Genomic DNA, 24,351 nt, shown 5'->3' on the forward strand with positions numbered 1-24,351 from the left:
ACTGCTAAACTTCCTTACGTTCATAGGAGTTTTTGCTGATTCTAATTTATGATAGACTGTTTCTTTGTGGGATTCTTTTTCCTTGAAAAGTTATATGCAGCTAGGCTCATCTAAGGGAATCCTATAGGACCTACATTGAGACCATGTCCCTCCAGAGGATCTACACTATTTCTATGCATATCCAGACACACTATCAATTCAGGATCCTAAAATTAACTGCTTAAACCACTCAGTGTAGATTCAAATCCCAAACCCATGAAAGTGGAGATGGGTAGTTACAAGTTCTTGCAGCTACTTTTTGTCTCCACTCTGAGCACAGGTAAAGATGTTTCCTTATTATTCCTCTCAGCTAAAGGTCAGATTTTTTTTTCTTTTATTCAGTCCATTCTTTTACTGAGGCCACAGACCTTTGAATAGCTCATGCTCCCCCTCACCCCCACAGCATTATCTGTCAGGCCCACATCCCATCCAGGAATCCAGGCTACTGAGACTGGCAAACCCAGCATTATGGGAGCTCCAACATTGTCTTACAACTCCATTTCCTTTCCATTTGTGACCCATGAGAATTTCCTCTGACCTACTACAGGTATTTAAAACAATGTTCTTTGTATATAACCTAGCATTTCTAGGTACTTTGAGTTTGGGTTGCTTTCATTTTGTTGTCTCTTCTGGTGGAAGAATTAGCAGAGGTTCCCATCCAGTTTAATAGCTTGGTGCATCTTGGGAGCAGGGCACAGGGCCTGATTTTTGTTGTGAAGCTGTAGCAGACCTAGTGTGACTCAAGGATCAATGATTGTGGCGGCAGCAGCCCAATAGCTAGAGAGAAGCTGACCAGGGCAGAAGTCATAGCTTTTTTTGAATCACCAGTTCTAGGGTGTTCTACAGTCATTCTTGGAGACCACTTTTGATCCTGCTCCTCAACTCTTCCAGTAATTTTTTAGACACTCATTTTCTTTGTCAAACTCTCCTTAAAATAGGAAGTGATTTCTCAACCCTGCCTGACATGGACATCAAGGGTCTCAAGACAAAAAAAAAAAATTAAATGTAATAGAGGTTGACCAAATTTATAATCGAAGAAGTACAATTTTTTTTTTTTTTTTGGTACCAGGGATCAAACTCAGGACCTTGTGCTTGCAAGGCAGGCGCTGGAACCACTGAGCTAAATCCCCAGCCCAACAAATTATTTTTAAGGTTTCTCCATTTATTACTATTTTTTACAGATATATTTTACATATTACGTTGGCAAAGATTCAATTAGAAGTAGAAATGATCCCATTTGCTGTTGCTGCTAATATAAAATTGGGACAACCTTTCCAGATAACAATGCTTTAAAACAAGCACAACCATTGACCTAGTGATTCCACTTCTGGGAGTTTGTTCTAAAAGAATAATTAAGGATGTGCACAAAGATTTCACTGTAAGACTGTTCAGTGAATTATTTATCTGTAATGTTTAGAAAGAAAATATCTCATATTAAGGTAACTGAGGCCTGGCCAAATAAATTATGGCACATACATTAAACATGATGCAGACTTTAAAAATCTATACTAAAAGAATGCTGACATGGGAAAATGTTGCCAATGTATTAAATGAAAAGACTTTATAAATAATGTACACAAAAGGATTCCACTTTAGGTAAAATAGAAAGTAGATTAAATAATATTTTCAAAATGCTGACAAACAACATGGATAAATGTTACAGACATTATTTTTAGTGAAAGATACCAGACATAAAAGAGTGCATGTTGATAGAAGTCAAAGTAGTGTTGACCTTGATGCATACGTGGAGGGCAAAGTAAGGCAGTGGTGGTGCAAGGATACTAATAGCAGAGGAGCATGGGGAAAGTTCCATGGAGCTGAAATGCTTTCTATCCCATGGTAGTATTGTGGAATGAATGTCTGTGTCGCCCTCAAAATGCATACTGGCCTTTTGCTTTGTTGTACCCCTGAAAGCAAAATGGGTCACCAGCAGTTGTGCTAGAGCCCCAGGGCTCTCATTCTCTTTTCATCTGCTCATACCTGATCCATGTCTGATCAAGAAGTATTGCATCGGTGGGTGGGTGCACCCTATCTGTGAAAGGATATAGGCTTCCTTAAGTCAGACTAAGTGATCTTCCTTGAATCAATTATCCAAAAAATCTACCCAATGAATGAAACCATGCTAGTTCTTTGTGCATGAAATATAAAATAAAATTTTAAGTTGGGCATGATGGTGCACACCTCCACACTCAGGAGGCCAAAGCAGGAGGATCACTGGAGTTTGGGGCCACCTGGGGTACATAGTGAATTTAAGGTCAGCCTGACCTACATAGCAAGACCCTGTCTCAAAAAACCATAAATAAATAATAAAAAATTAAAAACACTTTTTTGTAGGTGCTGAGAATTAAATCCAGGACCTCACACATGCTAGACAAGCCCCACCACCACGGAGCCAAACCTCAATCCCCTAAGAAACCTCAACACCCTCCCTAAAATGTACATGTTGAAATCCTAACTACAAGGTGATGGCATTGGAAGGTGGGCCTCTGGTAGATAATGAGGTGATGAGGGCAGAGCCCTTGTAAATAGGGTTAGTGCCCTTACAAGAGGAGACAGAAATGACTTTTTTCTCTACCATGTGAGGGCGCAAGGAAAATACGCTGACTATAAACTGGGAGGAAGGCCTTCACCAAGAACCCAACCATACTTCACCTTGATGATGGACTTCCAGCCTCCAGAACCGTGGGAAATATGTGTAAATGTGTGCTGTTTAAGCTTCCCAGTTCATGATACTCTGTTATTGCAGCCTAAATTGGCTGAGACCCTTGAGATGCGCCAGTGAGTATCCACAAATGAAAACTGTATTAAGAAAGGTGTTCTTTGTATACTGTATTAGAAGTACATTAAACCTCAATAAAAATGTAAAATCTTTCTGCTAGTATGTCCCATTCCCTGCCTTATCCACCAATACCATCATTTTGGAGCAGAGGGTCAGTGTCATCTGTCTGGAGTAAAGGGTAATAAAGCAGACAGGGCAAACACTCAGGGAGTCTTCAGCTTCTTGCAATCCACATTCCTCCCTTAGCTGAGCCCAGGGTTATACCAGCCACCAATGAGGACGTTCCTCAGGCCATCGGCAGTGTCTTTGGTAAAGTTTATCTTCACACTGAGGTTTGGCTTTGCCTCTTTCCCCACCCAAATGCATGGTCCCCAGTTTAAATCATCCTAGTGCAGTGATGGTGAACCTTTTAGAGTTTTCAGTGATACAAACAGCCTGCTGCAGCACGCATGCCATAGGTTTGCCACCACTGTCCTAGGGCATGAAAATGACACAGAGAAGGATGATGTCCTAGGAGAGGGGGTAGGAAGGAAGAAAAGGAGGGAGGAGGGAAGAAGATGTACAAGAAGTCAGCACACTTCTGTAATCCTACTTATTCAGGAGACTGAGGCAAGACGATTACAAGTTCAAGACTAGCCTAGGCAACTTAGCAAGACTGTTGTCTCAAAATATTTTTGTTTTTGGTACTGGGGATCAAACTCTAAACCTTGCATTTGCAAGGCAGGCGGCAGAACCACTGAGCTAAATCCCCAGCCCTCAAAATATATTTTTAGGGCCAGGAATATAGTTTAGTGGTGCTGCACCAACCTGGCAAGCACAAGGTCCTGAGTTCAATCCCCAGTACTAAAAAACAAAATTTTTAAAGGGGCTGCAGATATAGCTCAGTGGCAAAGCATTTGCCTAGCATGTGCAAGGCCCTGGATTAAATTCCCATCACCAAAGGAAAAAAATATACAATATATACATTAGAATATGGTGGCATTATACATTATTTTTGGCTTCTATTTTTGAAATTTTTTATGGCAAATGTATATTATTTTTGCAGTAAGAAAAAGAGGATGTTTTCTTTGGATTTTACAGTAGTGAAACCACTTGCTACAGCAGGAAGAGGACAGTACTCAGCAGCTCCTAACACATCCTGTTCAGTTTTGATCTTGGGCCAATTTGCCCTGTTATTAGGTGATTTCAGACTTCAGACCTCTCTTCATCCATGATGATGCTGGGTAATTTATCACCTTTAAGACTGTGCAAGCCAGGTATGGTGGTACATACCTGTAATCCTAACACTCAAAAGGCTGAAGCAGGAGGATTGCCCCAAGTTCGAGGACAGCTTGGACTACATAGTGAGTTCAAGGCCAGCCTAGACTACACAGCGAGACCCTGGCTCAAAATATATATATATATATATATATAAAAAAACTTTGCAAGAAATGTGATTTTCAAACAACAAAAAATACAAGAACCTTGAAAAAAGTCTACCCGCTGATTACAAGAAAATGACAAAATTTTTAAAAAAGAAAGAAACATGATTTTCTCGGGAGTCTTTTTTCTGGATAACAAATGGCCAATGAGGTTACCAAGAAAGAAAATGTGTTGTTCCCTTCCTATTGGACTGTGCTGAGTAGGAAGTAGATTACCACAGGCACCAGGGCCTCGGGAAAGGCTTTGTAGCCTCATTATGCTGAATTTAAAAGCCTTTAGAGAGGGATTTGAGCTTTAAAAATCTCAGAATCTAGCAGATTCTCTAGTTGGTAGGTATTTGCAAGTAGAACCACCAGCTGCACAGGTGTTTTAAGGATGGAATAGGAAACCGCATGATGCCTTTAACATCATACAAGTTTCCACCTCCCCTGCTACTCTAGACTCTGCTGCAACCTTGACGCAACTATCTCCCACCCTAATTATTGCTCCTAATTACTCCCTGTTCCTGCCTGAGATGGCCCATGGTTGTTGCTACAATTTATAACCACGTCAACATTAGCTGGACCTCATTCTACATTGAGCTTGGTGACCAAGATTTCCATGACCCAATGCTACCACTGAGAAAATGTGAGGTGGCCTGGGATGACTCAGGAGGCTTCTCCAAGAGACATGGGCTAACTGAGTCCAGGAAAGATGCAAGCAGCTGGGATGGGCAGGGAGACAGCTTGGGTAAGGGCTCAGAGGCAGGCCTGGCTTGGGCAGAGAATTCTAGGCAAGACTTTCTCCTGATTAGAGTAGATGCTCAAGACACAATTTTTGAAATGATGGGCAGGATCATAGGAATGGAAGAGCAAGCTGATTAATTCGGATTTTACCTTGGATGTTATGTCTTTCAATGATACAAACAGCCCACCGTGGCACATGTGCCATAGGTTCTCCACCATTGGTCTAATCAAACGCAAGCTTCCTGCCAGGCATGGTGGCACACATTTGTATTCCCAGCACTGGGAGGCTGAGGCTGGAGGATTGAAAGTTCAAGCCCAGCAAGAGCAATTTAGAATTTAGTGAGCTGCTGTTTCAAAATAAAAAACAAAGAGGCCTGGGATGTAGCTCAGTGCAAAGGCCCTGGGTTCACTTCCCAAGACAGAAAAACAAACAAACAGAAAGTATCTACCCTCAAGAAGCTCATAGCCTAAGCAAGAGAAGAGCAAATCAGCAGACGGCTATAAAAATGTAAGGGAGCTGGGTATGGTGGTGCATGCCTGTGATCCCAGCACTCGGGAGATTGAGGTAGGAGGATCACCAACAGTTGGGAGACCAGCCTGGGCTACACAGCAAGTTCAAGGCCAGCCTGAACTGCCTATCGAGACACTGTCTCAAAAAAGCAAAAGAAATAAAAATGTCAGGGAGATGCAAGACTAGCAGTTAGTCCACCATACTCCAGAGCATGGAGGGAGGTCTTTAATCATCCAGGACAAGTGTTCCCATGCACATCAACACTGCTGCCCAGCACCAGCCCCTTCTGCCAAGGCTTTAGAGATGGCAAAAGACTGGAAAATCTCCAGTGGGTTGAGGTCATGTGAGGAGCACCCTATAGGTCAGAAGGAGACCCACGGCCCACGAAGGCTGTTACCCTTTTCAAGCAAAAGGTGTGGTGGGCAAAACCCAACAGCACCAGGGCACCACACATCTGATGAGATCTCCGCTCAACATCACCTTCCTTCTTCCCACGGCTCTGAAGATACTGCTAAGAAACCTGGATGGAAGAGCTAGAAAAGGTCAGTTGATACACACTCCCTTATTTTTCAGAGGAAGAAACTCCCTTGGCAATATTTCTTATTCTTCATACCTCTCTGTTCTGCCAACAAAACAGGGGGGTGGGTGTCATTAAAGGCTAAGTGGTAAGTACATAATAATGCACTAATAAAGTCACAGACCAGTGTTAAGCACTGGTAATAATTTCATGTGTTTTCCTTCTAGGGTCATTTACATTTTATTACAGGAAGTTTTTTTTTAAGCCCTCAAAAACAACAAAACAAACACAAGCAGGAAGGAATGCATGCCCCCAGGTGGAGTGTGTGGGTAAGAGCAGAAGCTGAGAAGGGCTACCTGCAGTGAGGGGTGAGCATGTCTCAAATTCACCCTCCATGTTCAGGTCATGAATTCTTGACCTCTGAATGCAGAGGATCCTGAACATTCAAAGCCTTCTCACAGGGACCAAGCAGCTAGAAGTGGGTTGGGGGGTAGGCAAGAGACAACAGTGATGCAGATAAGAGGAGGCCAAACGGATGCGAGACAGAAACAACAGTAATCCTCCACTCATCTTTCCTAATATTGGGATTTGAAGTTATTTCTCAAGCAAGTGAACAATGAAATATCAGTAACTATCAGAGATTGAGATAGATGATTTGGATCAGAAACCATGTAAAGCATCAAAAATCTGGTGCTTGCACAGGCCTTGGGTTTAATACTCAGTACCACTAAACACTGTACATACTACATACATACATTATATATACATACATATGTACATACATAAAAATAAATATAACAAAAATCTGATACTCTGTTGCTCAGAGCTGATCTTGAAGCACTGAGACCCGCCTCCCCAGGGGAGGTTAGTTGGGTTTTCTGATCCTCTAGCAGGACTTCCTCCCTACAACAGTGTACGGTGTGTGCACTATGGGTCCAGCTGAAAGGACAGAGAAGTACAAATCCAGTTCATGCACAACTCACTGTGCCCTGAGACATGGCCAGGTCAACAGCAGTACAGAGACATCTTTTTTAGTGGAGTGAGCAAAGAAGTATCTGTTGCTAATAAACACAAATGCATTATAGGATTAGGGGCATCCACCTACCTCCTGCCTCCATGAAGCCTGCAAGAGTTCAAGTTGTTAGGCCCACATCAGACCACATCAAACAAAACACAGTACTGTACTAAGTGAAAATCACAGCAGAGAGCAATCTCCTTCATGCTTTCAAATCCTTTGAAGAGTGTTCACTCTCACTACTTCTACACAATATTGTACTGGAGCCCCCAGACAGTGCAGAAAGGAAAAGCAACTGAAGGGGTTCAGAATATGCCACTCAAAAAGATGCACACAGATTATGGCCAAAGGCAATTGAGAACTTCACAGGAAAAGCCCTTTGCCTCTCTTTTAACTCTCTAAAATAAAGCATAAATGTTCCCTTTTGTAAAGGAAACTTCCATTAGTAAAGGTACATAGCTGCAGCAGGAAGAGAGCTACTCTGAGATAACTTTTGTCCCCTGAAAGACTATCATCTGCGTAACAAGATAACCTTTATTCACCTTACATTTCTTCCCTTCGCCTGACAATAACTTGCCTCCATTGTCCCCTAGAAGTCTCAAACTCCTACTCCTATCTGTACTCGGGATGATATCTAAGCCTCAGACATCTGGCCACTTCTTTGAGTCTAATATTTTTGAAACAACCACTTGTAAGTATGCAATTAAAATTTTTTTCTACTATTAATATGTCTTGATTCAATTTAATTCTTAAACCAGCTACAGAACCTTGAAGGGTAGAAGGAAGCAATTTTTCCTGGTCAAAGAAAGACACAATTCCTTACAAAAGAAAGAAATAATGATTGGACAGGAAGAAGTAAAACTGTACTTAGGTGTAAATGACAGGATCACATGCACAAAAACTGTAAAATAAATTACCATTAGAATTAATAAACTCAGCAAAATCTGCAAGCATTAATGAAAAGAAAAAGCAATATTTTCCTCTATTACAAACAATGCATCTAGTATTTTCTATTATCTTCTATTTTATATAAATTTTTATATGTTGAATAAAAAATAAATTCAGTGAAGTCACAGGCCATAAGTTCAATATATGAAAATCAATTGTATTTTCATATATGAATAACAAAAATATGGAAAATGAAAATAAAATTTAATTACCATTTATAATAGCATAGAAAATAAAAACCTAGAAAAAATGTAAGAAAAATATGTGCCCAGTCTCTATGCTGAAAATTGCAAAACATTTCTAAAAGAAATGAACGACCTAAATGAATAAAGAGCTATTCCCACAAGGAGGAGGAAGAATAAAGTGATCTACATGGTGATAAGTTTGCTGCCAGGTCACCAAAATTCTGCAGACCAAAGGATTCTTGAAAAAAAGGGGGGGAGGGGTTCTTGACCCCTTACAGACACTAGTCCCCAGTAAAAATATTACAGGCAGCTAAGTGAGATGAAATTAATATACAGCCAGAGGGGGAGAGGGGGCCCTCAAGGAAGTCAGCACAAAAAAGAGACCTCAAAATTGTGGCTAGAGGCAAATCAAAAGAGAGCCAGGCCTCAGGATGGAGATGAGATGCAATAGCCAGGCTTGCAAAATAAACAGCAGTTTGAGATTACAGTATACTGTAATTAGAACCGCTGGTCTAGAGGGGCCAGATAGGCATCAGACCTACAGATGAGTGACCTGATCATCTGGACCCATTCTCCCCTCCCTTCCCAAAAAAGCCTTTGTTCCTTCCCTGTACCCTTGCTACGTGACTCTTTCCCTATTGGATCAATATTAGCTAAGCAGCTATACTTGTAATCCTGTTGGTTGATTATGGTCTGACCCATGTTCTACTCACATTGAGATTTTGCTGTATAAACTACCACTGACAAGGGCCTCCTTTGTGGCCACCCATTTGGGTCCACTCCTGGAAATCCAGGAACTTTATCTTTCCCTTATTTCCAACAAAATTCTCCTAACTTCCTCCTTTGGTTGGTGATTTTACTTGTCGATGTTGTGGGACCACAAGTTCAGCACATTTGGCATCTCACAGGTCGGGAATTATATTTTTCCTATATCAAAAAGGCCAGACTATCTGCAGCAAGGTTAGGTAGCAGTTGGAAAGATGACTGCCGGGCCAGAACTAAATACACTTTTTAATTTGAGAATTTGGAGAAAGAAGGTATAAGTTATTTACACTGGCTATATATAAGAGGGATGGGATGGCATAAAGTAGGGAAAGCTTTGGGATTAAAGGGCAGTTCACAAGGACTGGCTGGGATTAACAATCTAGAAAGTTTATATGTAAACAGGGTGTAATGGCCTCAGCAGACAACTTGTGTGTGTGTGTGTGTGTGTGTGTGTGTGTCTGTGCGTGTGTCGTGCTGGGGAATGATCCCAGGGCTGTGCAAAAGCAAGACAAGCATTCTACCATTGAGCCAAATCCCCAACCCTGTAAGGATGGGATTTAATTCATGGTTTCAATAGTCTTTTTGTTAGTTTTGGGCCATAACTATAACTGATTCACTTCCCTCATCCACCTCACCTCTATCCTGCCTCCTATCCTTAGCCATTGTAATTAAATTCAGGACATGTCAAAATTTTTCTTAGATCACAATATTCTACTTGAAGTGATGAAATATTAGTTCTAATTAGACAGTGAGATGTTAAGAATATACACTGTAATATTTAGAGTGACTACCCAAAACACAAAGAAATAGGATAAAAGTCAACAGTTAAATTGAGGTGGAATACTAAAAATAATTCATGTCATCCAAAGCAAGGTAGGAAAGAAGAAACAAAGGAATGAAGAGCAGAACAAATAAAAAAGAAGCAGTAAAATTTTAAAATAAATTAAATCCAAAAATATCAACAACTAAACATAAAATACATAAGTAAATGAACATGGCTTGCTGTGGATTTTTTTTTTTGAATGGGATCTCACTTTGTTTCACAGGCTGGCCTTGCACTCACTATGTAGCCCAGGATAGCTTCCACCTTGTGGTGATCCTCCTGCCTCAGCCTCCCTAGTGCTGGGATTATGGGCATGTGCCCCTACACTAAGCTTTGGATGTGGTTTTTTGTTTTGTTTTGTTTTTTCTTTTAAAACAGGGTCTTCCTATGTAGTTCGAACTGACATTGAACTCACTACATAGCCTAGGCTGGTCTCAAAGTCACAACGATCCTCCTACCTCATGCTCCCAAGTGCAAGAATTATAGATGTGTGCTACCATGCTCAGCCTGGCTATGTTTTAATAGAACTTTGTTTACAAAACAGACAGCTAGTGGGCCGAGATTTAGCTCAGTGGCACAGCACCTGCCTTGCAAGCACAAGGTCCTGAGTTCGATCTCTGGAACCAAAAAAAAACCCAAAACAAAACAGACAGCTGGCCAGATTGGATTTATAGGTACAGTTTTGATAACACCTCATCTAAACACACCAACTGAAAAAAATAAAGATTTTCTGAGATCTGTTTTGGTTTGGTTTGGATTTTTTGAGATAGGGTCTCTCTATATTGCTCAAATTGGACTCAAACTCATGATATTCCTGACTTAGCCTCTTGAGTGCTAGGATTACAGGCATATGCCACCATACCTACCCCAGAGTATATTTTTAAAAGACCATACTATATACTATCTACAAAACAAAACACATACATATACAAAAAACACCTTAAATAAAGTGATATAGGCAGGTAAAAAAATGAAAGAGTAGAAATCATATATCATGCAAACAAAAAACAAGAAAAGCTTGAGTGACTATGTTAATATCAGACAAAATAGATTTCAGAGCAAGAAAAATTACCAGGGATTAACAAGGGCCATTATTGTTGGAAGACACTTCTCCAAAGGCTCTCACCTTCTGAACATCTTGTGAGCTGAGGGAATGTCTGCTGCTGACATAAAATAACAACTCTGCCTTAAATAAGAAAATAGTTTATTCTCTTCTGGGAAGATGGCAGAGTGGTAAACAGCAGGGAAACAGCCTCTCCAAGATTTGGTGTCCAGGGCCAGGGATTTAGCTCAGTGGTTCCGCTGCCTACCTCGAAAGTACAAGGACCCTAGTTCAATTCCCAGTAGGAAAAAAAAAAAAGATTTGGTGTCCAGGCACTGGAATATAGCAAAGTAAGGAAGAGATGAAGGAGGGAAGGGGGTCCATGGGACCTAGCAAGGATCTGAAGTGAGAACTGAAGCCCATGGGGAGAGCAAAGGGAGAGACTTCAAAAAAGAATGAGGCAGCAAGTGGCACTTTCTCCCTCAGCTATAACTCACTGGGTGGGAAAGGCAGCTCAAACCTGAAGATGCACAGTGACTACTGGAGACACCCAGAGGCCCCATGGAGAAAAGCAGTGGAACAGAACAGTGGATCTAGCAGACCGAAGTGCCTGGTGAGTTATTCAGATTCAGATGTCCCCCAGGAGAGGGCAATTGGCCAGTAGCCATCTTGGAGAGAGCCCAACTGAGTTTGGAAGTCAGAGCAACTGCAGGCTGGTTCCATCAGGGTGAGGCAGAACTGAGTTCAAATTGGCAGGAGGTCAACGAGCCAAGTTCAAGCTGGCAAGAAGCACATAGGATATTACAGGCTGAACAAAACGAGTTCCAGCCTCACAGCCAGAAACCAGCCTGAACTTCAAAACTAAACATGCAGGCTTGCTGGGATTATCCACTACCCTGATAATCTATGGCTGGCTTCCAGGGATTAATCAACATGGATCTAGGCTCTGTCTACCCAATTGGATTATGAGCGACAGCTGAGATATGCCTTAAACTGGACTTTTCTTCTCTTATTTTCTTTTAATTTTTTTCTTTTCTTGTTTTTGTTTTAGTTTTGTTTTCCTTTTTTATTATTTGTTCTTGTTTGTATGTAAGTCTGAACACTGTTTCTAGTTTTGTTTTGTTTTTTTTGGGGGGGGGGGTTTGGTACTGGGGATCGAACTCGGGTCCTTGAGCTTATGCAGCAGGTGGTGAAACCACTGAGCTAAATCCAGGGCCCCTGTTTCTAGTTTTTTTGTTGTTGTTGTTCTGTTCTGTTCTTGTTTTTATTTATTCTTCTTTTTATTTCTTTCTTCTCTCTTTCCCTCCTGTTTTCTTCACCAGTTTCCCAAAGTTTGCATAATCTTCCTGTTTCCAGCCTCATTTTTAATCTCTTTCTCTTCTTCTAGTTCTCTATTTTTTTCCCCTGTAACTACATTTTTTTTTTTTTTTTTGGTACCGGGGATTGAACTTGGGTCCTTGAGCTTGCTAGGCAGGTGACAAAACCTCTGAGCTAAATGCCGGCCCCCTCTAACTACTTTTAAATGTTATCTCCTGAGGGTAAAATATCCATACTGAGGGCATAATTAAAGTATACAATTTTCTGGTTTGTTTTAGATTTTGTTATATAACCACAAATTTAGTTCATACAATTAAAGGTGGCAAAATGATAGTTACCATATTTTGTCATTTTCTAGGCTGTATTTGATGATATCTTCATTGCTGATTGTACTACTTTAGCCAAGGTGACATAGTTGTTCTAATCAGTTGTTCTTCCTAGTATGCCAAGACTGAGATTGTCTCAGGGTCATAAACAATGCTATAGGCCACGGCCAAAAAACCAGGGGCCAGGCCAAATAGGCAGCAACTTCTCATCCCCAGTAAATTGAAGAGGTATGATCTTGCAACAGACTAAAAACCCAAAAGCCAGCTACATTTGGAAGACAATTAGTTTCTCAGATAATTATAAAGATGGTGACCAAAAGGAAAGACATGGTTAGTGACTCTAGAGCAGATACAAATAAAAAATTAGAGGAGTTTAGAAAAATGAGGGCAACCATGAACACCCAACATAGAAAAGAAATAGAATCCATGAAACAGATTCCAACAGTTATAGAGGAGATTAAAAATTCCATTGAAAGTATATGCAGCACAATGAGCCAATGTGAGGAAAGAATATAAGATATAGAAGACAGGATTATGGTTAGCGAATATGAAAAAACGATTTCTTAAAAGTAGCAAGGGACCATGAAAAATCAATCCAAAAGCTGCAAGATGATGCAAAGAAGAATAACAAGATTGACCTAAGTCAATGAAAAAACAGAAGATAGCACAAATGACATTTTTTAAAACCTGTTCATAGAAGTAATTGCAGAAAACTTCCCAAGGAGGGGAAAAAGAATTTCACATATAGATAAGTGAGGTATATAGAACTCTAATTACCCATGATCAAAAAATCTACACCACGACACATAATAGTCAAGATTCCAGAACATCAACACAAGAATAAAACATTAAAAGCAGTTAGGGGCTGGGGATTTAGCTCAGTGGTTCCACCACCTGCCTCACAAGCACAAGGATCCAAGTTCAATCCCCGGTACCAAAAACAAAAAAAAAGCTGTTAGACAAAACAAACAAATCACATATAAACGCAAGCCCATCAGAATCACAGCAGAGTTCTCCACGCAAACACTCAAGTCTAGGAAAGCTTGGAGTGAAGTATTTCAAGCCCTAAAAGAAAACAACCTCCAACCCAGACTGATGTACCCCACAAAACTATCTTTCAAAATTAATAGAGACATAAGATAATTCCATGACAAAGAACACCTAAAGAAATACATGACCACCAAATCAGAACTCCAAAATGAAGGACGTCAAGAAAGAGATAATTATCAATGTAAATAGTCTCAATTCACCAATCAAAAGAAACAGGCAGAATGCATCAAGAGGCAAGATCCAACAATATGCTACATACAAGAATCAGATTTAATTCAAAATGAAATTTGTAGACTGAAAGTCAGAGGATGGAAAACAATACTCCATGTGACAGGAAACTGGAAAAAAAGCAGGGATAACTATTCTATTTGAAGACAAAGTAGATTTTAAACCAAGAATGATTAAGAGAAACAAAGAAGGTCACTACATCCTTGTAAAGTGAACAATTCAAGAGGAAGAAATAACAATCATAAATATATATGCACCAAATACCAGCACATCCAACTGTATAAAACAAATATTAAAGAACATGAAAAATCAAATAAGCACTAATACAACTGTAATAGTAGACTTCAATACCCCACTGTCACAGATAGATAAATCAACTAGACAAAAAAATCAATAAAGAAATATCAGAAGTGAACCAAACTTTTCAACAAAAGGATTTAGTAGATATCTAACAGAGTGTCCCAACCCACAACATCAGAATACACATTCTTTGCAGGTGCACACAGGATGTTCTCCTAAATAGCCCATGTAGTAGCTCATAGAACATGCTTAAATAAATGCACAGGAATTGAAATTATTCCATGCATATTACCAGATCGTAGTGCAATGAAACTGGAAATCAATGACAAAAGAAACCACAAGAACTTCAAAACACATGAAAATTAAATAACACCCTCCTGAACAACCAATGAGTCACAGATGAAACTTAAAAAGAAATTATTCAGTTTCTGCAATTAAACAATGCCAATACAACATACTGAAACTTATGGGACCCAATGAAAGTAGTCCTATGAGGGAAATTTATATGATTTATATGAGTGAATTCCCACATCCGAAAAACAGTGAGGCCCGGGGATTTAACTCTGGTTTCGCCACCTGCTGCACAAGCGCAAGGACCCAAGTTCAATCCCCGGTACCAAAAAAAACAGAAAAACAGAGTGAGCTCAAATAACCTAATGTTGAACCTCAAGCTTCTAGAAAAAGAAAGCAAGTCAAGCCCAAAGCTCATACAAGAGAGGAAATTATAAAAATGAGACAAGAAATTAATGCAATGGAGACTAAGAAAACAATAGAAAGAATCAATGAATTGAAGACTTGGTTTTTTGAAAGATTAAATGAAACTGACAAACCCTTAGCCAACTTTATCAAAACAAGGCAAGAAAAGTCTCAAATCATTGCAACTAGCAATGAAAAGGGTAAAATCACAACAGATCCTGCAGAAATCCAGATCATCAATATCTACTTCAAGAACCTATATTCTAAGATGGAAAATGCAGAAGAAATGGACAGATTCTTAGACACATATGAATTACCAAAGCTGAATCAAGAAGATACAAAAATTCTAAATAAGGCAATATCATTCAATGAAATTGAAGATGTAATTAAAAACCTCCCAACAAAGAGAAGCCTGGGCCCTGATGCATTCACTGCTGAATTCTAAAAGAAATTTAGAGAAGACAATGCCACTTCTTCTTAAACTCTTTAATGAAATTGAAAGAGAAGCAATACACCCAAATTCATTTCTGGAAGCAAGCATTAACCGAATACCAAAACCAGAGAAGATCCAAGCAAAAAGGAGATCTACAGGCCTATCTTCCTAATGAACACACACACACACACACACACAAATTCTCAATAAGATACTGGCAAACAGAATGCAGCAAATCATCACGAAAATTACTCACCATGACTAACTAGAATTCATCCCAGGGATGCAGCGATGGTTTAACATACACAAATCAATACAAATGTAATATATAACAGAACTAAGGACAAAAACTAAATGATCATCTCAATAGATGTAGGAAAAGCATTTGACAAAGTCCAACAGCCATTCATGAGAAAAACCCTACAGAAAATTGGAATAAATGGTCTTTATCACAATCTGATAAAAGCAATCTATGACAAACCAACAGCCAATATCATACTAAATGGACAAAAACTGAAAGCTTTCACTCTAAAATCAGGAACAACACAAGGCTGTCCACTGTCAACACTCCTACTGAATACAGTTCTGGAAACATTAGCCAGAGCATTTAGACAAAAGAAAGAAAAGGAAAAAGGATAGGAAAGGAAGAAGTTAAATTATCATTATTTGCAGATGACATGATAATCTACATAGAAGACCCCCAAACTCCACCAAAATACTTCTAGATTTAATAACCAAATTCAGCAGTGTAGCTGAATAGAAAGTGAACACTCAAAAATCAATAGCATTCCAGGGCCATGGATTTAGCTCAGTGGTGCCAGTGCCTGCCTGGCAAGCACAAGATCCTGAGTTCGATCCCTGGTACCAAAAAAAGGAAATTATAAAAATTAATAGCATTCCTATACACAAATAACACCCTCACTATGAGAGAAATTAGGGAAACAACACCTTTCACAATGGCATCCCCCAAAAATGAAATACCTAGAAATAAATCTAAGGAAGGAAGTAAAAGAACTTTACATTGAAAACTACAGTACTCTGAAAAAGCAGAACAAAGAGGATATCAGAAAATGCAAAGATATTCCTTCATCTTTAGTAAGAAGAACCAATATAGTGAAAATGGTCATACTTCCAAAATTGATATATAGATTTAATGCAATCCTGATCAAACTTCCAATAGCATATCTAACAGAATTAGAGAAAACAATGCTAAAATTCATTTGGAACTAGAAGACATCTAGAATAACAAAAGCAATTCCAGGCAACAAAGCCAAGGCAGGGGGCATCACAATCCCTGACTTTAAATTATACCACAAAGCTTCTATGATAAAAACAGCATGATACTGGCAAAAAAAAAAAAAAAAAAAAACCCAGACCTGAGGATCAATGGAACAGATAAGAAGATGGAGAAGCAACTATAAACATACTCAGCCACCTTATCTTTGACAAAGATACCAAACACCTTCACTGGAAGAAACATAGCCTCTTTAAAAAATGGTACTGCAAAAATTGGCTTTACACATGCTGAAGATTAAAACTAGACCCATATCTTTCACTGTGCACTGAACTCAAATCAAAGTTGATTAAAGATCTAAATAGTAAAACAGAAACACTAAATCTGCTGGAAGGTAGTATAGGTAGAAACTTTTTTTTTTTTTTTTTAGTATATATTCTGCCAAAGCGAGCACAAGGTAGAACTCTTGAAGACGTTGGTGTAGGCAAAGATTTTATGAACAAAACCCCAATCTCACAGGTAATATCACAAAGAATCAACAACTGGGATCTCTTCTTTTTAAAAACCTTTTGCCCAGCAAAAGAAACCATGAACAGAGTGAAGAGACAACCCACAGGGTAGGAAAAAATTTTTGTCAGCTGTGTCTCAGACAAATAGAATATATAGAGAACTCAAAAAAATCAGAGACCCCCTCCCCGAGATGTAAAGATCCAATACAAAAGTGGGCATCTGTCCCAGCACTCAGGAGGCTGATGCAGGAGGCTTGCTGAGAGTTCAAGGCCACCCTGGGCTACATAGTAAATTCAACGTCACCCTGAACTATGTAACAAAACCCTGTCTCAAAAAATAATAATAAATGGGCATCTGAAGTGAATTAGAAACCGCAAATAAATATATAAAAAAATGTTCAACATCACCTGTCATTCATGAAATGAAAATTAAAACAATGCTGAGATTCCATCTCACTCTAGAAAGGATGGCTATTACTAAGAAATCAGCCAGTAACAAATGCTGTCAGAGCTGTGGGGGAAAGGAATCCTTCTCCAATGTTGGTGGGAGTGCAGAGCGGTGTAACCACTGTGGAAATCAGTGTGCAGATTCCTCAGAAAACTAAAACTTGAGGTTCCATTCAACTCAGCTATTCCCCTTCCAATATCTTCCTGAAAGAATTGAAAGCATCATATCACAGTGATATATGCATACCTATGTTTACAGTACCACAGTTTGTGATAGCTAAATCTTGGAAACAGCCCAAATATCCATCAACCAATGAATGAATAAGGAAGATATGGGTTTTTTTAATGGAGTACTACTCAGCCATAAAGAAGGATAAGCTTGAGACATTTCTAGCTAAATGGATACAACTTGAGACCCTACTCTCAAGTAAAATAACTCAGACACATATGTTTAATTACTGCATTGTTTCTCTAGTGTGAGAAATGGAAAGTGGAAATAAGGACCAAAATGTATAACAGACATTGGGAAATGGGAAAGAAATGTTCAAATGAGAAGGGGAACAAGGGAGTGGGCAGGGCAAAAGGAAAGAAAAGACAAGAAAAAAGGAAAGAATAGAAGGAAAAATGAAAACAAAACTTTTGTAATAAGGAAGGACAGGGGGAAATGGAAAAAAAAAGAAGCAAGATATATCATGTATAGGTACAAATTCTCTATGATGAATGTTATCATTATGAATATCTAAAAAGTACCAATAAATGTTTTGCTTCAAAAAAGTCAATAAATAAATATTAGTACAATAAAAAATAGTTCAATAAAAGCCTTATAAGAAAAAAATAGTTTATTCTGAGCCAAATATGAGTGACCATGGCCCAGGTACACAGAATCAAGTTCCCCGGAATAACATGTTCCACTGTGGAAGCAGTTGCATGAGCTTTTACAGTCAAAGAACAAAGGAAATCTGTAAGTCTTTTACCACTTGCATTTACAAAATGCATTTACCAAATGCACTGGTAAGAGTACCAGGAAGACAGACTACAGCAAGGCAGAAAATTTGCTTCTATAGGATTCAGATGTTATCTTTATCATTTTCTTATTCTTTTAGAGTTTTGATTTGGGGGGATTAAAATAGGATCTCATTATACAGTTCAGGATGGTCTTGAACTACTATGTAGCCCAGGCTGGCCTCAAACTCCCAGCTATCTTCTCACCCCTGCCTCCCAAGTGCTGGGATTACAAGCATGTGCCACCACACCTGTCTTTTTTAGAGTTTTGAGAAAGGGTCTTGCTGTGTAGTTGAGGCTAGCCTTGAACTCACTATGTAGTTCAGGCTGGCCTTGAACTCATGCCAAACCTCCTGCTTCAGCTTCCTGAGTTCTGGGATTTCGAGTGTTCATTATCATGTCTGGCTCATTTATCATATTCTTAGCTTTAGGGTTGGTGGAAGCTGGAGGTGTGGCAAGCTTAGCTATACATTCCAAGAGTTTCACCTAGGGTGTTAAATCAGACAGAGACCTTACAGTAAATGACTATTAAAAGGGGCCCAAGATAATTTTGGTTCTTGATCTGGAACACCTGCAACATTCCATCACTCCACAATCATGATATTCTAGTCAGCCAAGGTGAAGCAATCTATAGTCTCTTGAATATCACTGTGGCTTCTTCAGAGAACTTTAGTCCACCCTGCTTTAGATCTGGAGTGTCTTTTTAGAGATGTTTATAATATCAAGAGCATTGGAAATAGAAATTGTGATTCAGAATACTAAAGATAGTGTCTCCAACCTGGGCAAAGGTGAAGAAGGCTTATGGTGTGTTATACAGTGGCACCTCAGTTCACGAACTTAATTTGTTCCATGATTCTGGTCGTGAACCGAATTGATCACAAACTGAATCAAATTTTTCCATAAGGTTCAAGGCCAGTCTGAACTACATAATGAGACTCTGTTCTCAAAAACCAAGAAATAAAAATTAAAAATTAAAAATAAATAAAAGCAGGGCTGGGGATTTAGCGTAGTGGTTCTGCCACTTGGCTCGCAAGTACAAGGACCCAAGCTTGATTCCCAGTACCAAAAAAATAAATAAATAAATAAAAGCAAATAAGACCAACTATATGCTGTCTACAAGAAACTCATTAAAGGGATAGACAGAGATATACCATGCAAACTGCAGAACAAGGAAAGTTATCAGGGACAAAGAAGGGCATTCTATAAAGATGAAGAGGTCAATTCTCCAAGAAGATATAATAGTTCTTATTGCATATGCATCTAACAAAAAAAACCCACACATGAGGCAAAAATGGACAGTCCTCCAGAAACAAATCCACTATTCTAGTTGGAGATTTTAACATCCCTCTATAAGTAACTAGCAGATCTAGCAGTCATAGGGACACAGCTGAAATAAACAGCACCATCAACTTGTCAGAACTGACATCTATAGCCAGGGATGGTGGTACATGCCTGTAATCCCAGCACTCAGGAGCCTGAGGCAAGAGGACTGTTGCAAATTCCAGGCCAACCTGGGCTACACAGTGAGTTCAAGGCCAGCCTGAACTACAAAGTGAGACCATGTCATACACACACACACAAAAAAAATGACATCTATAAATTATTTCCAACATTGGAAAACAAATTCTCAAGATTTTTTTTTTCTTCTCAAACTTAAGTGGAACATTCACCAACACAGATTACATTCTGGCTATAAATCACATCTCAAAAAATTAAATGAGTAGAACTCATACAAAATTATGGTGGCTCACACCTAAAATCTCAGTACTCAGGAGGCTGAGGCAGGAAGATCGCTGCAAATTCAAGGCCAGCCTGGGCTACATAGTGAGTCAAAACCGTCCTGAACTACATAGTGAGACTCTGTCTCAAAAAAAAAAGGTGTTCTGAAACGACAGTGGGTTAAATTAAAAATTAATAACAAAAAGATAGCTAGAAAAGCTGAAAATATTTGAAAAGTTGAAAATCTAAATATGATCTTGGTAAAAAAAAAAACGAGAAATGTTTAGATGTCTAGAACTAAATAAAAATAAAAATAAATTTATCAAATTTATTATATCTATTAACAGTGGTGCTTAGAAAGTCATTTATAGCATTGAGTGGATAGATGTAGTAGGAAAAAAGAAAGCTCTAATATTAATAATACAAGTTTCCACTTTAGAAAACAAGTATAAACCAAAAGCATACAGAATAAAATAATAAAAATTAGAACAGAAACCAATGAAATTAAAATAGGAAATTAACAAATAAAATCATCAAAGTGAGTACCAGGAATGAAGGGCATGATATCATCACAAGCCCTACCACCATTGAAAGAACAATAAAATAATGATACAAATAACAGTACTATAAATTTGACAAGTTAGATAAAATGGATCAATCCTTTCATGGCCACAAACTACAAAAACTCATCAAAGAATAAATAGAAAATCTAAACAATCCTGTATCTGTTAAAGAAATTTAATTTCTAGCTAAAAATAAACCTTTCTTAAAAGAAATCTGCACCCCCAAATATTTTCATTAGCAAATGATGCCAAATATTTAAAGAAGATATAACATAAGCTCTACACATTCTTCTAGAAAATCAAAGAGAAGGGAATGTTTCCTAACTCATTTTTTGAGATGAACTGATTCTAAAACCAGACTTAAAAGTACAAAAAAAGCCAGGCATGGTGGCATACGCCTATAATCCCAGCACTCGGGAGGCTGAAGGAGGAGGATGCCCATGAGTTTCAGGCCAGCCTGGGCAATATAGTGAGTTCAAGGCCAGCCTGAACTACATAGCAAGATCTTCTCTCAAAAAACCAAAAAAGGGGCCGGGGATTTAGCCCAGTAGTTCCACTGCCTGCCTGGCAAGTGTAAGGTCCTGAGTTCGATCCCGGTACCCCCCCAAAAAAACAAAAAAAAGTACAAGAAATGCCCCTCATGACTCACATCAACAGCCCCTATGAACACAAATAATAACAAACAGAATACAAAAATAAAAATAATTATATACAATTATCAAATGGGATTTGTCCTGAAAATACAGTATTTGAAAAGCAAGAAATGTAATCTGCATCAGAACCATTCCAACTGATATAAAAAAATTGATAAAATGCAACAATTCAAAATACAAGCAATCATTAAAAAAGGAGTACAAAGGAACTCTTAATCTGATAAAGCTCACTGCTATGGTTTAGATATAGTTTAAGTATGTTCCCCAAGTGTTCACAAGTTGGAAGCTTGGTCCTGGGTAAGTGAGGCTAAAACCCAGGCGTGCAGGCTGCCAAAGCTTTTGTTTCTCCAATCCACTCTCCCTGGAAACGTCTCCCATCCTAACTTGGTCTCTTCCTCTTGGGATGGGCGTGTATCTATCTCCTCAATGTGGTGCTATTGATAGGTGGGACTATTTAATAAGGCTTAGTGGGAGATCCTGTAGTCAACTCCGGATTCCCTCAAAAGAGATTGTGGGACCCCAGTGTCTAGCTTCCTGCTTGGCAATATGATCTCTTGCTCTTGAAAGCATTCCTGTCATGATGCCATTAGCCCCTCATCAGAGGCCAAATCAGTGTAAGAAACCAGACAAAATAAAGCACACTGCTTGATTGCTATTATATGAAGTTTAAGAAGGGGCAAAGGCAATACATAGTAATGGAAGTTCCAATGTTACTTTGAGGTGATAGGTATTGATCGGCAAGGAAACCTTGGGTGATGAAAATGTTCTATATATTGTTCTGGAGGCTGATTATTTGTGTGTACTTAGAAGTTCAGCCAGCTGTCCTAAGATCTGTGCAGCTTACTGGGTGTAAATTGTACCTCAGAAAAAAACAAAGATGAACGAAGGAAAACAGAAAGAAATGGAGAAAGTGAGGGAGGAAGAGAATTAAGTGAGGGAGAAATGAACATGAGCACAGCGATCAGAGGCACCTCAAATACTATATACGCCAGCAGGCATGTAGTCTCATCTACAGTTTACAGTTGGGGAAACTGAGGTTGGCTGACGTGTTCGGAGTCACAGACTGGGTAAGTGAGGCTAAAACCCAGGTGTGCGGGATGCCAAAGCTTTTGTTTCTCCAATCCACTCCCCCTGGAAACGTCTCCCATGCTGAATTGGTCTCTTCCTCTTGGAACTGGCGTGTAACTATCTCCATCGCCCATAAGTAGGCATGGGTCCTCTGTGTCCCGCCCTATTGAGAGTCTGCCCTCAGAAAGCAGAAACACGTTTATTCATTCTCAGACTTCCTCAAAGGCTTAGCGGGGGCTAAAATGTTTGTTCCTGTAGGACAAGTCACCACTGGAAACGCGGTTGCGGTCGGCTCTTTGAGCGGGCCCTCCGGTTACGCAAGCCTGCCACTTGCGAATGGCGTTTCTTTCTGAAGAGGAAACCAGTTGGGAGGATGAGTTATGTTTAACCGGAGACCAGCCGCATCCGCGTTACTCATAAACTCAATGTTTCGTACCTGAAGCAGTTGACTTCCGGGTTCAAGTCGGGAGGGGGGGGGCGGAAGCAGGTGGGTGGTGGGCGGACCCGCCTCTCCTCTCCTCGCCCCGCCCCGCCCCGCAGGTGGCCCGGTCCCGCCTCCTCACCTGCGCACGCAACTCCACCCCAGTGCTTAGTCGGCAAGCCTGGCATCCGTCTGCCTGCATTTATACCGCGCTATTTTGGTCGCACACCCTGATTGGCCAGCGGCTGTGACGACACGCTCGCGCGCCTAGGGGAGTTGCTGCGGTCCACCATAGAGGCGGTCCCGGTGGCCCAGCAGAGTGGCATGCTGCAACTGTTGTGGGATCTCCGTAGCTACTGCGCAATCTGTCTCAGGGGCTGTATTTTAATAAAAGAGACTCTGTGTCCCAAAGGGACTCGCTAAAAGCCAGACTCATCCTCTTGAGAGACAATTGCCAGATGGCGGAACAGACGGCGCTGCCCGGAAGCGCTTGCCCGCCAGTAATCTGCCATCCTTACGTGGCCTTTTGCTAAGCGGCCCTTTAGTCTCTCCTTGCCTCACGTCAGGTAGTCGCGGGACCTTCCTTTCTTCCCTTGGTTTTGACATATCTCCTTTTATAAACCCAGATAAACAAACAGTAGTCATCTCAAAAGGACCTCATCCCAAAACGTGATCAGAGGAACCGAGCCTACCCTCGCTGTGATGATTGTGGCGGTTCATCAACTAAGCAGTGTTACTTCTGAGTGAAGATTTTTAAATTTCTTTCACAGACTGGGTTTGAACCCCTAGTTTTGAGCTTCTTTGGTGAAAGTTATTTAAAATTCTCAATCATTCTTGAAGAGATAAGCAAAAAAGGACCATTGGAAGCCTACACTCCGTAATAAATGGGAACTTAGCTTGAGAGGGATGCTGTTAAGCAATGTGTTGCCTCCTCAGAATCACAAATATCACCTCAGGCTGCAAAGCTGGTAAAGGCCTCTGAGATTTCCTGAGCGCAGAACCTTGAAGGTCATTTGCAGTTGAACTCAGAAAAGACATAACGAATCAACTTAAAAATTTCTGAACTCAAATGTAAATATTAATGATAAGAATGAAGATTCTTGCAGAGCATGGTGGCACACACCTGAAATCCCAGCACTCTGGAAACCGAGGAAGGAGGATCACCATGAGTTCATGGCCAGCCTGGGTCACATGGTAAGTTCAAGACCAGCCTGAACTGCATAGCAAGACCCTGTATCAAAAAAATAAATAAAAAGAACATTCTCCACGTACTTTCTATGTGCCAAGTATTAAAAAATGCCTAACAGTGACTTCATTTAATCATCTCAAAACCAGTTTTTAATATCCAATACTATTTTTAATATCCATTTCACAGAAAGGTAGACAAAGCCCTAGAGCCTTTGCATAACTTGATTGAAGCCATGTACTAGTATGATTGATGCCAGTGCCAGGATGCATAACCAGAGTTGTCTGACTCAGCTGCTTTACTACTGAACTCTGCAGCCTCTTCTTTGTCATCTTATTTCATTGGAAATTCAGTCTTAGGCTGGCACGAAAGAAGTCAAGATCAGGAAAACATTTGTCTTGCTGCTGGTTTAAGACAAGTTGTGATAG

The 24,351-nt window shown here is 39.8% G+C and overlaps 1 protein-coding gene and 1 long non-coding RNA gene across 5 annotated transcripts in view; both read right to left on the reverse strand.

Moving 5' to 3' along the window:
• The window catches only part of LOC147824921 (uncharacterized), a 269,562-nt gene extending 246,507 nt beyond the window's left edge, over window positions 1-23,055 (reverse strand). For 2 of the 4 annotated variants that reach the window (XM_087187901.1, XM_087187900.1), the window contains exon 1: window positions 22,880-23,055. In XM_087187901.1, the coding sequence (XP_087044027.1) occupies window positions 22,880-22,939 (60 nt within the window). In that variant the 5' untranslated portion in view covers window positions 22,940-23,055. The remainder of the gene's footprint in view (window positions 1-22,879) is intronic. The other 2 variants (XR_015441484.1, XR_015441483.1) reach the window with 2 other exon arrangements.
• Window positions 16,759-22,872, reverse strand: LOC147824923 (uncharacterized). The gene is made up of 2 exons (XR_015441486.1): window positions 22,753-22,872; window positions 16,759-22,665 (listed from the first exon to the last, which is right to left on the reverse strand). It is a non-coding gene; the product is annotated as an uncharacterized LOC147824923 (long non-coding RNA).
• Window positions 23,056-24,351: the final 1,296 nt, after the last annotated feature.

The sequence above is a fragment of the Heterocephalus glaber genome, unplaced genomic scaffold, assembly GCF_053883595.1.
Source record: "Heterocephalus glaber isolate CG9 unplaced genomic scaffold, H.glaber_assembly_v1.0 deba00001523, whole genome shotgun sequence".
In the NCBI taxonomy this organism is placed as follows: Eukaryota; Metazoa; Chordata; class Mammalia; order Rodentia; family Bathyergidae; genus Heterocephalus; species Heterocephalus glaber.